General features: G+C 40.8%; 1 protein-coding gene across 1 annotated transcript; it reads right to left on the reverse strand.

Annotated features, from left to right (window-relative positions):
* Positions 1–2,385: 2,385 nt before the first annotated feature.
* Positions 2,386–14,638, reverse strand: ikbke (inhibitor of nuclear factor kappa B kinase subunit epsilon). Its single transcript, XM_047584068.1, has 21 exons — positions 14,478–14,638; positions 13,713–13,812; positions 13,415–13,552; positions 12,371–12,500; positions 12,107–12,288; positions 11,000–11,160; positions 9,884–9,994; positions 9,563–9,742; positions 8,279–8,475; positions 7,535–7,593; positions 7,333–7,424; positions 7,153–7,254; positions 6,876–6,930; positions 5,949–6,061; positions 5,797–5,873; positions 5,672–5,711; positions 5,466–5,567; positions 3,791–3,887; positions 3,018–3,109; positions 2,868–2,939; positions 2,386–2,776 (listed from the first exon to the last, which is right to left on the reverse strand). Exons 2-21 carry the CDS (start codon positions 13,809–13,811, stop codon positions 2,713–2,715), a joined length of 2,163 nt encoding a protein of 720 aa, XP_047440024.1. The 5' UTR covers position 13,812; positions 14,478–14,638; the 3' UTR covers positions 2,386–2,712.
* Positions 14,639–14,930: the final 292 nt, after the last annotated feature.

The following is a 14,930-nucleotide window of genomic DNA, read 5'->3' on the forward strand; positions in this document are numbered from 1 at the left end:
TTCCCGATCAATCACTGTGGTTTGTTTTATAATACCCAAACGTTTACTGTAAAGTGAATACTAAAAGTGGAAAATTCCACCTTATCGTGGTGTGAATTTACTTCTATTTCTTGTAGATTTGTATATATGCAAATCTTGTTAAATATTGTAAACACAGTTTCTTATACTATAATATTTTCTTTCATTATTTATCTTTACTCCACTTTTCTTTTTATTAGCAGTTTTCAATAGTGTTTTATTTATTTTTTATGTTCAACCGAGCTACTGTGACTAAGCAATTTCCCTTGTGGATCAATAAAGTCTATCTAAATCCAATTCTAAGACTTAAAGGAACTGGCATAAACCAGAACCCAGAATCACAGTGACTGGAATGAATAGGTAAGACACACAACTAGAACAATTAAGATTTAGCTAGGGGAAATATTGAAGAGTAAAGTCTTGTTTTGTGACAAATTTATTGCATAATAATTATCAATTCATGCTGAGGTGAAGTGCAGGTAAATTGTTGTGTCAACACAGATTAGATCACACCATTAAGAAATCATTTCAGCGTTTGGTATGGCACAGTGTCGCTGGTGTTTGTGTAGGCTAGAAAAAATAATAATCAAACTTTCCATTTTGCTAAAAGCACGTCATATGAGCTGTGAGAAAACCACAGTCAGTTGAGCGCTCCCCCCCAACTGATGTGAGAAAGTCCACGTGGACGCCCACACTACTCCCACACACTGAGACTTGTCGCAGTGTCTCAACACTTGTTTTTATTTCATTATCAGAGTATTTAAGAGCTTAGTCTGATGTCACATGGTTGTCTGTGACCTTAGTTTCCTTTAAGGAAATTCACATTTACCGAGGTAGCCATGCTGCCTCTAAGCTGACAAGAGGGATAATGAAGTGATTTTACTTTCACTTTTCAGCTTGAAAACTGACTCCAGCGAGTCTGATCATGTTACTTCTCCTTTAAGAAATAACAGATGATGCAGCAGTCCGTTTTCTAAAATGAAGTGCATTCAAAGAATTTCCCTGACCTCACGTACCTCTCTGTAATAAACAACAAAGTCTGGGATTTCCCCCACAGTCAGACCACTAATGTCACTTCAGAGTTATTATCCTTCATTCTGTCACTGAACCATGTAGTTCTGTAAAGTGAAGGAGACACTGTGGTGAGCGCCAAGTTTCCCTGATTGTTTTTTTTTTTTTGCCGTGGTAAAATACACAGAAATGACTTATTGTTCCAGTAAAAGATCATCAGGAACAGAAACAAAAGCTGCAGTGCTGTTTGTCTGGAGACTCTGGACAATCACTGAACTGACAATGTGCCGTGGAATTCACTAATGAAGTCACATGACACCATTTAAGTGATGAACACAGATACAGAATTTAAACTCATTTAGTTAAGCTGACACGACCCACGGTATCCTGCATTTCAGAATCCTGATACTATTGTATGTAAACAACTTAAGTAATTTTTGGGCTTTTATGCTTTTACTTTGAAAGGCAGCAGTGGAGAGCAGACACAGAGTGATAAGGTGAAACAGACAGAAAGTCCCTCAGTGGCCCTGATAATGATTCTGATCATGTATACATTGATCAGCCAACATCAACATTACGACCACAAACCTTAAGTGAATAACAGATAACTTCATCACAATGTAATTAAACCTGGGTCCTGGGATTCACCACCTAGAATACAGTAACTCCTTTCAGCTTGATCCCATGTGTCCCCCAGTTAAGTGACGCATAGACGTCTGCCCGCTGCCACTTTCTTCTGTGGTTCCATGGCCATTTGTGATCTTATGCATCAGTTGCAGACGATTTGGTGGGTAGACAGGAGTCAGCATGGACACCCTAACTGGTCTGGTGTGAGATACAGTAGCTGTAGGATTGGACCACCCACAGGGGCAACCCATCACTCCCTACATGCAACAATCAATGAGCTGTGGTCACCCATGACCCCCTTGATGGTTCACCACTTTTAAGAGGTACTAAACACTACAGACCGGGGGCACGCCACGACAGCTGCCATCAAAATTTGGCCCCTTCATAAGTCTCTCAAATCCTTCCTACTTGCCCAGTTTCCTTGCTTATAACATCTAATTTGAAGACAAAAGGTTGACTTGCTGCCTAATACATCCCACTCACTGACACGTGCCATGATAATAAGACACGTTACTCGCTTGACCAGTGCTGGTTATAATGTTATGGCTGACTGCTTTGACCAGATGTCTTACCTCATCCATGTCCACATCTTATATTAAATATGATCAGGACATGTATACAACTTGAAGCTGTGATGCTAGTACACATGTAAACGCACTAATGTTTGGTTCAATGCATCTTTGAGGGTTCTCTAGATTCAGAGAAACAAAAACACTCTAGTAGCTGTCGTGACATTCATTGTGCTTTATCCTGACAGTCAATCACTATGGCAACCTATTAAAAAATACAATAACACTTAATACATTAATGATGTTTGTATTGAACTGCTGTACTCAGTTGGCACTCACACACACACACATATATACACAGACAGACTCAGATCTGCTTATGGTACCTGCCATGTCATCTCTAAACTAAAATTCACATTTCCTTGAAAGAAGATTCTCTTCACAGTTCATTAACGGCAGTTAAACTGAGGTTTTGGCATTTGGCAACTGAGGTTTTTCTCTTTGCATGCGAATTTCTGAGTTAAAGTCCAAAGATGCTCCACTTTGGTCACAGCGTCGAGGGCCTGGCTAGACCGGGCTCCAGAGAGGGTGTTGGGTTCACTGCTCCCAGGCTACAGGACCCAAAGAAAAACCATCAAAATCATGGTGTGTAAGAGTTTTGACAGATGGGTTGATGGGCAGGAAGTTGGAGACTCTACTGACCTCTCAATAATGCTGTTGTTACACTGCAGCTCTCTCACCAAAATCTCCATTTCCTCCTTTAAATGGTGCATCCTATAATATAAGCAGGAGGTGGTGTCAGGGCAATGGCGTAACCGTCTTTACCTTGTACACACACAAACCAATACACACCTGGAGACCATCTGGTCCTTGTCCTTTGGCGCAATTCCTTGCTGTTGACCTGCTCTCTGAGACTGCAAATTATAAAGGATCCTGTCCAAGACCTAAGGAGGACAGATAAGATACAGCGGGTAAAATAAGTGTTGAACACATCACAATTTTTCATAGTAAACATATTTCTAAAGGTGCTATTGACATGAAATTTCACTAGGTGTTGGTGACAACCCAAGTAATAGATAGAAAGAAACCAAAACTTTGAAAGAAAGGTTGTGAAGGTCTTTAGAGAGTTCTTTGCTTTTACTCATCATAAGATGTTCCTTGTGTGACACCTTGGTAATGACACACCTTTTTATAGGCCATCAGTTTGGACTGAACCAGCTGATATGACTTTCTGATCACTGATAGATTTCAGCTGGTGTCTTGGCTTTCCATGCCTTTTTCCACCTCCCTGTGTTATTTTACATTATTACACATTACTTCATTTCTGAACTTATTTGTTTTGGTTTCTTCCTATGTATGGATTACTTGGGTTGTTACCAACACCTGGTGGAAATTTTCATGTCAATAGCACCTTTAGAAGTATGTTTACTATGAACAATTGTGATGAGGTCAATACTTATTTTACCGGCTGTATATTGATCCATGAAAACAAAAATAACAAAACTGGAGAGCACAATGGCTGTTTAAACAGTGAATATAACATGGAGGCAGGGTCTTGACTTTCCCACAGACAGAAAGCCTACAGCTCCCAGCTTCCAGCCAGGCATGAGAAGTGAGATGCTGACCTTATTCTGGCGCTGCACGTTCATCTCCAAGTCTGCCAGCAAGCCTGTGGAGAAAGAACTGAAGTCCTGCAGTCGGGTCTGCATCTCAAGTGTGACACTGCAAATTCAACAGGAAACACCCCAGAATACCTTAAAGCTACTGGTTTTGTTTGTTTGTTTTTTTTTTGACAAAGACAGAACACTGATGAAAAGAGGCAGAGGGTTGATATGGAATACAGATTAATTAGACACTAAACCTGCTATCGTCACTTATAAATGTGTTAATTCTACTCAATTGTAAATTATCATCTTAAATTCTATTAATTAAATAAGGTTCTCTGTTGTGAATCTTCAGCATGATCCTGGACATTCATGGATAGGTAACTCTACGCCCACATTTCCATCTGACCTGGGTGTCAATGTGAAGTACCCATTACCTTTGACTGTCAGCATGAAATAAATAGATAAATGAGCAAGGCCAACTAAAATGCAGACATCCAGTCACTTAAAGCTATAGTGCAGAACTTTCACTCATAAATGAACCACTGTTAGATTTAAGTTGTGCAGATTAATCTGATCAGTGGAAGGCAAATCTCTCTGTATTTTCACAATATACTTCTGTTTTAAATCTGCTGTTGGCACTGACATTTCCTCTGTTAGTGATGCACTTAACGTCAGCCAAAAATGACTGAAGAAGGGATCAGTTGCTGTCCCAGTCATCATGTCCTCCTCTAGTTGTCCACTCCTACCTCGTTGAACAATTCACCAACCTGCCCATGATTCCTGTTATATTCACAAACTGTCACATGAGATCAGCAGCTATGTGTTACGTTATTAGATTCTACGTGTTTCCTTCAGCTTGATATATGTATCTATGACAGAAGTTTGTTTATCTTGTTTCTCCTGTTTGCCTCTCTGGCTGGCTTTCAGCAGATGGGTCCTTCCATATGAGCTGGGTTCTGCTCAGGTTTCTTCCTGTTAAAAGGGAGTTTTTCCTGCCACTCAGGCTGCTCTGGAGGTTTCAGGCTGGTTTTTGTGAAGCTTCTTGAGACCATTTGTATTGTTATTGGCGCTATATGAATAAAACTGAATTGAATTAATTGAATTGAATTGAATTGAATTGAATTGAATTGAATTGAATTGAATTGAATTAGAGGGCAAAGAGCCCCCAGAATGGATGACTATGACAAAACAACAAGCGTTATGAATGTAACTAAGGTTTTATGAATTCATTATCTCTGGTGGTCAGTATAAAAGGAGACTTGAGTAACTGTCCATGAAAAAAAATCCTTTGCTCCAGATGAAAGAGAAACTATGGTTTCAGAGAAGAGGAAAAAGGAAAGAATTCAATAGTGAGGACAAACTTTTGCAGAGCCTTGACACACAGGTCAAGAGACTGTAGACATACATGTAGGTCCACAGTGTTGGTGTAACTACTCTCACTGCCAGTGGGGGAAGACAAAGGCTTTTGTATTCGTTCTTTATCACAAAATGTAAAGCCTAACATAAATAACAAATAATACAAAACTGAAGAGAGGATTAATAGAGCACTGCAGAACACCAGTGTCCTACTTTACTGTATTAATCCTTTTCGTTTAAGCTTCCATCATCTGTCTGACTGGCTGTCACACCAAACAGATGGAATACCAGTAATGGTCCAAAGTTTCTGTCTCTACACTTAACTAGTTGCTCTGACCTGCTCCACGTTCTTGTTGAGGCCAAAAGCTCTTTGTATCTCTGCACGCAGTCCTCCCTGAAGAGAGATTTCACTCGCTTAATGTGGTTCGACAGGTGGATTCTGCCAAGGAGTGACAAGAGGATTACAGGTGAGCTCAGATACCTCACAGGCTGGGACACCAGCTGTGTGGACAGACAAGTTCAAAATAAAAGACGCACACTCACTTCTCAAACTTGTGGATTTGCTCATCGTTATATCCCAGCTCTGTGGTAACAATAACAATATAATCAGGTAAACAATCTAATACACTACAGTAATACAGTATATAGAGTTGGAAACGTATGCCTACTGCCAGTCAGCCGGTCTTTACGATAATGCTGATGAATTGCCATTATCTTCTGCAGAAGCATCTCCATCTTCTGACAGCTGTGGGAGACAACAGGCCAAAGTTTAAATACCGAAAAAGTGTTGGTCACCCTGAAGCTTTGAATCCCACAGTACCTTTTGTCATTAGCCAGATTCTCTGCTAGTTTGGCCTGTTCTATCTGCAGGAGGTCCAGTCGCTTCTGAAACTCCTGGATACCAGCAGTGTACACAGGCAGGTGTTCATGGACCTGACGAGACAGCAGCCACAGAGTCTGCATTCCTTCTAATACTTCTAACAAGCAGTATACAGAAGAGAGAGGCCGTTCCCACTTCAGTGTTCAGGGCTGGTTACAAAATAAGGTGCTCCTTGGTCATTTGAGATGGGGTTGTGTTACCTTATTCACAATAAGACTATATATGAGTAATCCAGCCTTATGGTATTCACAGTATTGAAAGCAGTTGACGTTGGGATGTGTCTCTAGCTGTGGAAGTTCATTTTTCAGTGGATGGTAAGGGAATGTATTATAATTTAGTTGGTTTTGATCAAAACTTGATATGTCTGAGCGCAGTTTTAATATTTAACTTTCAAGTTCTAATCAAAAAATCACTAGCTTCATTTTAAGGTAGGATCTGTTCACAGCTATGTTGTCTACTCTACCGTTTCCAGTTTCTCGTGACACTGTGATTTTCACTTTAAGAGGAGACAATTGCAAGGGAACTGATCACTCTACAACAATGTTAAACAAAATTCCATATTTCTAAACCTATGCAACCATTTATTTGAATAAACCTCGATTTACCAACTAACTCAATCTGAGCAACAACGCAGCACCTTGTAATCCAGGTAGTGATTCAGTGTCCCCCTCAAGGACATACAGTCAGGGTTCAGGTGTGCTCAGTGGCCTTCAAAGCAGGTGTTGCCACTTTCTTACTGAGTCTATATTATGTTTTCTTCAGTCTTTTACTCAAGGTGTTTCTTTCCAACTACATTTTTGCCAGTGTATTAGGAGCCATAAGCTTTAAGTCTGGATCTCTTGTATCTTGCTTACAGACAGTACTCACCAGCTGTAGCCTATGACTGTCACCTGGACCTTGATTTTCTGAAGAGAAAGGGCCTCTGAGGAGTGAAAGGAGAGGAGGTATTTTACAGGTGAGATTAGTACGGTGTGGTCAATATATTCTCGATCTCAATGTACTATATTTATACAAAAGGTCAAGCCTTATTAGTCAATCTTATGACTCAGGTACAGGTCCCCTAATGCTAGTGTCATTTCATATTGACTGACATGCTAAAACGTGCAAATTTATTCATTCGTTTCCTGTAATAGTTTGTACTCACAATGTGTTAATCCTGTGTTCAGCACCGAGGCAGGACTGTAATCTAATGGTGATCATCGCTATATTCTGCATGGCTTCTCCACACTCACTGCGCAATTTCATCCTAAGATACAAGCCAAGAGATCCATAAGTCAGTGTAGGGGTAACAAATGATATTTATTTGATTTGTATTGTGTCTCACATGTAGCTGTAGTATCCCTGCAGCAGCAGCTCTCGGTGAGTGTGCAGTAACTGTACTATCCTTAGATACTGGTGGACCACTCCAACTATTACCTAGAGATAAAAGGGGATCAATTGGCATTCGTGACACATAAAATTCATGAAACGTGAACCATAAGACATCTGTAGGAGAGTAAGTGTGAAGAGAAAATGAGTTCAAGTACCTTTGAGAAACTGTAGTCTGCCAAGATGTCAAATCTGGATGGAATGATAGGTGTCTCTGCTACAAACACAAGAATAAAAATCTATGATTTATAGTAGGGTCTGGGAATCTACATTTACAAGGACAATATTAAATAAAATCTAAAGTCTAAATTAGCATTATTAAATATTATTATTTTGCAAAACAGTTTTTTAAGACTTTTTGCATGAGTCAGACCCAGCAACGCTGCCCACATCGATTCCTGGAACAATAGTAGGAATAACCATGCCACCGTGTTTCTGTTCCTCTTAGAAACGTCAGCTGATCTTTACCACATGGGGAAAACATGAGCACAAAGAATAAAGACAGAGAAGCAACTGTATAGCGCATTTGCATGGCTATTACTGGGCTGAAAAACGGTTGCATTATCGCTCTCAATCCATCAGGCCAGATCGGTTCCTTTTACTTTCATTATGATGAAGCTATTAGTCTGATTGTTAGTAGAATGTCCAAGTAAATGCGGCACGTAATTATAAACCCACACACCATTTTCAACATGACTTCATTATGCATGCATCATTTATACGTTATTAAGCACTATTGTGGATGACAAATAAAAATAGTATTAAATAAAACTGAAACATTTCTGCGCTGTTAGTGTGATGCTAGACATATTTTCATATGCCCCGAGGGACAAAGCAATGAAGAAAAAGCCCCAAATGTAACAGATTCATATGAAAGATGTGCGTGTCTCTGTCTGTCTTACGTTCTCTGAAGGGCAGGCTAGTGTTTGCTTCAGGAGCGTAGCTGAGCAGAATGAGGGGCTGAGAAGGTGAGGTACGTGGAAGGTTGACCATCTTCATGTTGCCTTCCAGGAGGAGCTCATGACCCAGGTACATCAGGTGTTGATGCTGTACCCCTATGCCGGTCTGAGACGCCACCTCCTCATAGAAGACTGACACGCTGGTTGAGAGAAGGGACATTTTATTTAATAATGTGAAATTGTAATTTGTTTAAATTTAAAGTCCCTACGTGCAAAGATTACTAATACACTGATCGGCCACAACATTAAAACCATTGAGGAGAAGTAGGTAACATTGCCCATGTTGACAATGTTCTGCTGGGAAACTTTTGGACCTGGTATTCAATCATGTGGATGTTACTTAGACATGTAGCACCCACCTAGACCAGACCAGACACCCCCACCCCATAGTGATGACACTCCTTGATGGCAGCAGCCATCCCCAGCAGGATGCATGTAGCAGTAAAACATTAATCGATGGAGAGATAGATCACCACCACTCCTTGACATTTTGACTTGGGTTTTTTTTTTTTTTTTTTTTTTTTTTTTTTTTCAGCTCACACAAAATCCATATCCTCAAAACAGAATTTGCAAATGTAGCACACATATCCACTCTGCATTTCCACACTCTGCTGCTGGAAGTTAATTAAGAAAGTCTTTATATAATCAATCTGGGGTTGCATGGTATAATCTAGAGCTCTAGTACAAACTCTAAAAGCATCGTCATCACATTTAAGTTTAAAACAAATAACTTATTATTATTTTGCAACTGTCTCACATTTCTTGTATAAACATCATGAAGTGTAATGGACGTTGGCGGATTAAGTAGATGAATAAGTCATGTTGTTAATGATTAATTTAGCCTCTCATCAAAATGCCAACATCCCACTCTGCCCTGCTTCATTCACACTGATCCACTTTGTTCTACCTACGTGTCCTCCCACTCCTGTGGCATGTTGTAAAGTAAACCAAATGCCAACCATAATTAAATACTGAGCTGGAATCCAGTTGCTCTTGTTTCAAGTTGTGGCATCGACATTGTTTCAAAGGTGATATCTGGACGCTGAAAAACAAATACATATGAGCCAGTTGTGCTCTGCTTTCTATGACGTTTAATGACTCCTGTACCCAAGTCTGTCATACATGAAAGACAGATGAGGAATCTGCAAATGTGTAACCAATGGTTCAAACATTAGTGTAATCGGCATCATTTTAGATCGCTGTTAATAATCAGTGAGACAGTCTTACGTGTTGTAGTGGTGTATGTAGATACAGTGCGCTATAGCCTGCTGCAGAGAAAAGAGGTGAACCGGTTGTCGCTGCAATACATCTGTGGTGGCTTTGAAGAACTGGTCAAAACCCCAGCACCTCTCCTGGTCAGCCTCCAGTATACCTGCCAGGACTGGGACCAGCTGCACCCTCAGACCCCTACAGCCAGAGGCACGGATAGGAAAAGAAAGAAAGTGATGCAAAGGAATGGAAAAGGAGAGATGGAAACTAGTAAATCATATGTTCTCATTAACAAATCACATAGACAGATGCTCAAAATATTTGCATTGAGGGACATACTGTGACAGTTGGCAGCTGTGAGGTAGGTGGTAGCTCCACTCAATAGGTCCACTCTCCACCCGCTGTATTCCAGCTATCGCCCCCATAGGCTTCTCGGTAGTTATTTTGAACCTACACAAGAAAACACAGACAGATCATTTTATGGATGAAATATAACATGTCCTGCCCGAGTTCAGATTTAATGATGTGGACCGAGGCAGTCTGAGACTAAAGAAATAAAGTAACTATGCTGTTGCTAGCTAGGAAACTGGAAGATCTACTATTTGCTGGGAAGTTAGGAGGCTAGAAAGCATTGCACAGAGCTGCCCCTCCTGGTTCATGTTGATCAGTTGGTCTGTAGTGTATTCGTTCTAAATCAGAGGTGTCCACAAGTGGACTTGACCAGCAAGATCAGTAAGACAACTTCAATTCTCTCTCTTTGTTTTAGTGGAAATGTTATTAGCTAATAGCAGCTCTTGCTGGCTTGTTAATAATAATTTGTTGAACTATCCTTTTACTAAACATTTTCCAAACAACTTGAAATTTCCTCAGAAAAATAAGTGCAATTTTGGCACAATGCTGCCATCTGCTGTTTAGTTGTGGAACTCAGTGTTGTGTTATGTCCTTAATGGTCACTAAAACAGTGCAACCCTGAGTGGATAACATAAGAATAGCATTTATTTACTTTTATTTATTTATTTTTTAATTGCAGTTACAGGTCTTCTATGTAATTTTCACACGTTGCCAATTCATCCCACAGGCCAGAGTGGACCCTCTGATGGGGCGGTTTTCGGCTCATGGCCCGTATGATTTGTGATAACTCTGTTCTAAATCATGATGTCGTTTCGAAACTATTAGTAGTTTTGAATATTCAGAATAGATAAAGAGATGAAACGATAAAATCTTCTCTGTGCACTTTGAAATTTTTGTTTATTTAAGTAGCTACTTCTCCTTCTCGGTACTGGTTCTCCAGGTTGATCAGCCAATCAGAGTGATCTCCCTCCAACTTGTTCCGCTACGAAGTCGACATGTTTAATCGTCTAAAACGGCAGCAATAGATGCAACTGGTGCCATGATTTATGTTTTGGTTTTGGTTTGGATTTATGTTTTGGTTTGGCACTTAATGTATCAGCTTACATGGTGGGTTTGTTCCTGCGGGGTCCTTCGTATGGCGTGAAGGGAAGACTCCCCGTGGCAGAATGATATAAGGTCACACCAATACTCCACAGATCAACGCTCACTCCATAGGATTTTTGATGAGGCTTACGCATCACAGCACGTTCATACATGTCTGGGTGCTAAACACACAAAGAAATGCACACACAAAATAAGAACAGAAAGCACAAGAAACAATATAAAGAAGGATATATTTATAGTACCTAACCATGTGTTGATTATGTTGATCATTTCGCTGCTGTGTGCTTCATAAACAAATATGTTTAGGTCTGTGAGCCCACTCCAGGTTTGCATGAACATTTCAATGTTCAGTTTTAATTTTCACCCATTTGACCACTAGAGGGCCACCCAGTCCCGATGAAGCAAGTTGCATTAAGACTTGGAATTTCTCATACCATGTCGGTTGAGTTGTCTTTGTTATGAAATCTGACCTGTTTACAGGATTTTCCCATCAACCTGGAACAGATTCACGTGCAGTGAATAATAAACTTCCGCTCACATGTAACATGTACGTCAGAGTTTACTGAGTAAACTCCATGGGGAAATTAAGCAAAGCAAAACTATTTAGCAAGATGAAGGCTGGGAGAACACAACTTGGGTATAAGAGGAACCAACTGGATTAGTGGAATGAATAAACCATGCTGACTGCACCCCTGATTTCATTATGACTAAAAGATCCTTGCAGGAAAGCTGCAAATAAATGTTACCAAGTGGACAGAAATCCTTTCCAACCGATCCCACTCTTTCATACAATTGTGAAATGTGAAATAGAATATGAAAATGATAAACTGTAGAAAAGATGTTAGAAAACAACTGAAATAGTTTATAATGTCACACTACTGTGTATGATGTTTTTGCATCTATTTTAACTCCGTTGGGCCCTTGGTATTGGTAACCTGATTCCCGCTCAAGTAGGAAAAATATGTATAGAATTAAACCTACTTTACATAAGTTGATTTGTGACAATCTGACAATCTTGCATTCCACACTGTTACATACATTATTCAAAAAAGTCATCACTACATATTCTCAGACATACTGGGTTTGTTCGTAAGGCCGTTATCTTACCAAATACTCTTCTGTTCCATAAATGGACATGAACTTCTCATCATCTTCCAGCTGTCTTGCTGCTCCAAAGTCTGTCAGCTTGTAAACAGACTTGCTGTCCTCCCCAACCTGCCGCATGATGTTCCCTGGCTTAATGTCCCGGTGTACCACTCCATTTTCTCGCAGGTGGTTCATACCCTGCACTGAAGAGAACAACGTCAGCATATTTCAAAAGTAGGTCCATGGAACTCCAGAACAGCATCACACGTATCACAGTATACTCACCTATGCACTGCAATACAGTGAGGAACTCTGTTTCAGGCAGACCAAAGGCGTTTTCTGGCTCCTCGAGCAGGCTGAGCAGGCTTCCTCCTGAACAATACTCCATCACCAGCACCTTCTGTTTAGAGGGGAGCTGGAAAACGACAGATCAGTGAGTGGAACTTCTTTTCCACAACGCCAACATTATATCATTAAAATAACAATGCCTCATGTAACCATATATATAATGACTGTATATATTATGATTGAGGCAAGAAAACACACAGGTAAAGCTATATGTCTTCTTGTCTTATAAACCTTTCTAATCAGAACTATTTCAATGGAGCTGGAGCGATATCGTCTATTTATTTATAGCCACTGATGCTCAGGTACACACTTTTCATAAATCATGACTTTTCATCGGGTGGATATCCCATCATTCCACTCAGGTTTGAAAGACGAAAATTACTCAAAGGTGCTGCTGCTCTGTTGATTACCCGTCCCATGCATGCATAAAACTTCTCCTTTCTCTGTTAAATTTCCCACAGAACCTGCTGTCGTGGTCTCATCAACCTGCCCAGTCTTCACTGCCTGCAGTTGTCCACTCCTGCCTGGATAAACAATTGTCCAACCTGCCCATGATTCCCCTTATAATCTCAGTCAGATGTATGTATCTATGACAGAGGTTTGTTTATCGTGTTTCTTTCTCTTCTCTGTTTCTACCCGGCAGACGGGTCCCTCCATATGAGCTGGGTTCTGCTCAGGTTTGTTTCCTGTTAAAAGGGAGTTTCCTTGCCACCATCGGGCTTGATCTGGAGGTTTCAGGACAGTTTTTGTAAAGCAATTTGTATGGTTGTTGACGCTATATAAATAAAATTGAATTGACTTGAACCCAGCACACATCAAAATCTAAACATATTTGATTTTTGTATTTATTATTCTTAATTTTTAACAGCTGAGAATTTGAAATCTGTGATGGGAATGGCTTCAGTGGATTTGAAGAAACGTTGTCCATGGACTCAAATGGCATCTGACCTTGCGTTTTTCATATTCTCTTGGTTGTCTTACCTCCTCCACAGTGAAGAGCCTGACAATATTGCTGTGGTTGAGCTTCCTGAGCATCTCAAACTCTCTCATCTGGACCTCATGGGGCCGGTTGTAGCTCACCACGTTGAACACCTTGACGGCAACCAGTTCGCCCGACCTCTGCCAACAGACACACACATTCACAACACCGTACATCACAGGGCTGTGTGAACGTCAACAGCTGCCCACATCACTGCAGCCACAGCACTTTCTCGTCACACTTCCTGGAGCCTCGGTGGAGCTGGAAAAAACATGCGAGGTGTGTTTTCTTGTTTGTCACCTTATTGCGGGCCTTGTAGACACTGGCCGTGGCCCCTTGACCCAGGACATCGTGTAGGGACCACAGGTAGTTTGTGGTGCTGGCTGTCATCCCTGACATGCTGGAAGTGAGGGAAAGGGAGATTTATTGTGTTGAGAAGAATCTTCAACAAGTAAAATTTAAGACTTTTTAAGCCCTTTTTAAAACCATTGTGGTTAAATTTATCATCTGCACAAAGTACAAAAAAAAAATAAGGAAAATCAGAGACTCAGAGTTCCTTTCAAGATAACTAAATTTATTCTGGACAAATTGCCCCGAGACGTTTGAGGTGAGATTTCTTTTAATAACCTTGTTATGTAGGAAGTTCCCCTTCCAGGTCTTTGTAGTCTTTTTCTGCGAACTGACAGTTATAATGAACTAACCGTGAACGCCACTAACGCACTGAACAAAACGCGAATGAAGCGGTAAATGGAAGCAAGGATTTAAGACTTGACTAAATATCATTTAAGACCTACGGTGCAAAAAATGCTCGCTGAGCCATCTCAGTCAGCTGTTCCCGACGTGAAGCCTCTACAAGTTAAACCGGCTGCGTTCACCCTGCGCAATGTGGCGTCAAAATAATAACAGTAACAGTAATAGTAATAATCGTCGGCTGAACTACTTCGCTTACGGTAACTCCGACCAGACTGAAGACAACATTACGCCCACACGTGAACAGAGAAAAAACAGAGGGGGAGAGAGAAAGAGAAAGAGAGAGAGAGAAGAGAAACAAAAACAATGACATACCTGACGAACGGCTTTCCTTCACAGCAGGTAGGACACGGTGGGGACCAGCTAGTGGGGACAGTATCGGTGTCCCTCGGCCTCTGTCGGTCTCAACACTTGGCTGGTTTCTTGAAAGGCTGCTGCTCTCTGCGGTGTAGGATCCAGGAAGTGTGGCTTTCACATGGGGCGGTCTCTCTGCTCCTTAATGATGGCGGAAATCCAGCTCATGCTGTACCTGCCAGAGCCCTGCGCGCACACACACACACACTCACACACACGCTCTTCACTTGATTTTTCATTTCTATTTTAAGCTGAACAGTCTTATTTCTGATGCTTTATTTTTTTATGCCTATCTAAGTTCTGTGTATTTGTACAAGTGAGCAAAGTGACCGGAGTTAAATTCCTTGTTTGTGCCCACATACTGGGCCAATAAAGCTGATTCTGATTCCTCATAATTAAACACGACAGGGTGTC

Source organism: Mugil cephalus, chromosome 4 (genome assembly GCF_022458985.1).
Source record: "Mugil cephalus isolate CIBA_MC_2020 chromosome 4, CIBA_Mcephalus_1.1, whole genome shotgun sequence".
NCBI lineage: Eukaryota > Metazoa > Chordata > Actinopteri > Mugiliformes > Mugilidae > Mugil > Mugil cephalus.

Bases quoted from the DNA above. Each gene is read 5' to 3' on its own strand.
- ikbke (XM_047584068.1), bottom strand. From the start codon at position 13,811: ATGTCAGGGATGACAGCCAGCACCACAAACTACCTGTGGTCCCTACAC. The intron at 7,255-7,332 runs GTGAGACACAAT...CTTGTATCTTAG, and splicing joins CAGGGATACTACAGCTACAT to GATGAAATTGCGCAGTGAGT. The intron at 6,931-7,152 runs GTGAGTACAAAC...TTCACTCCTCAG, and splicing joins GAACACAGGATTAACACATT to AGGCCCTTTCTCTTCAGAAA.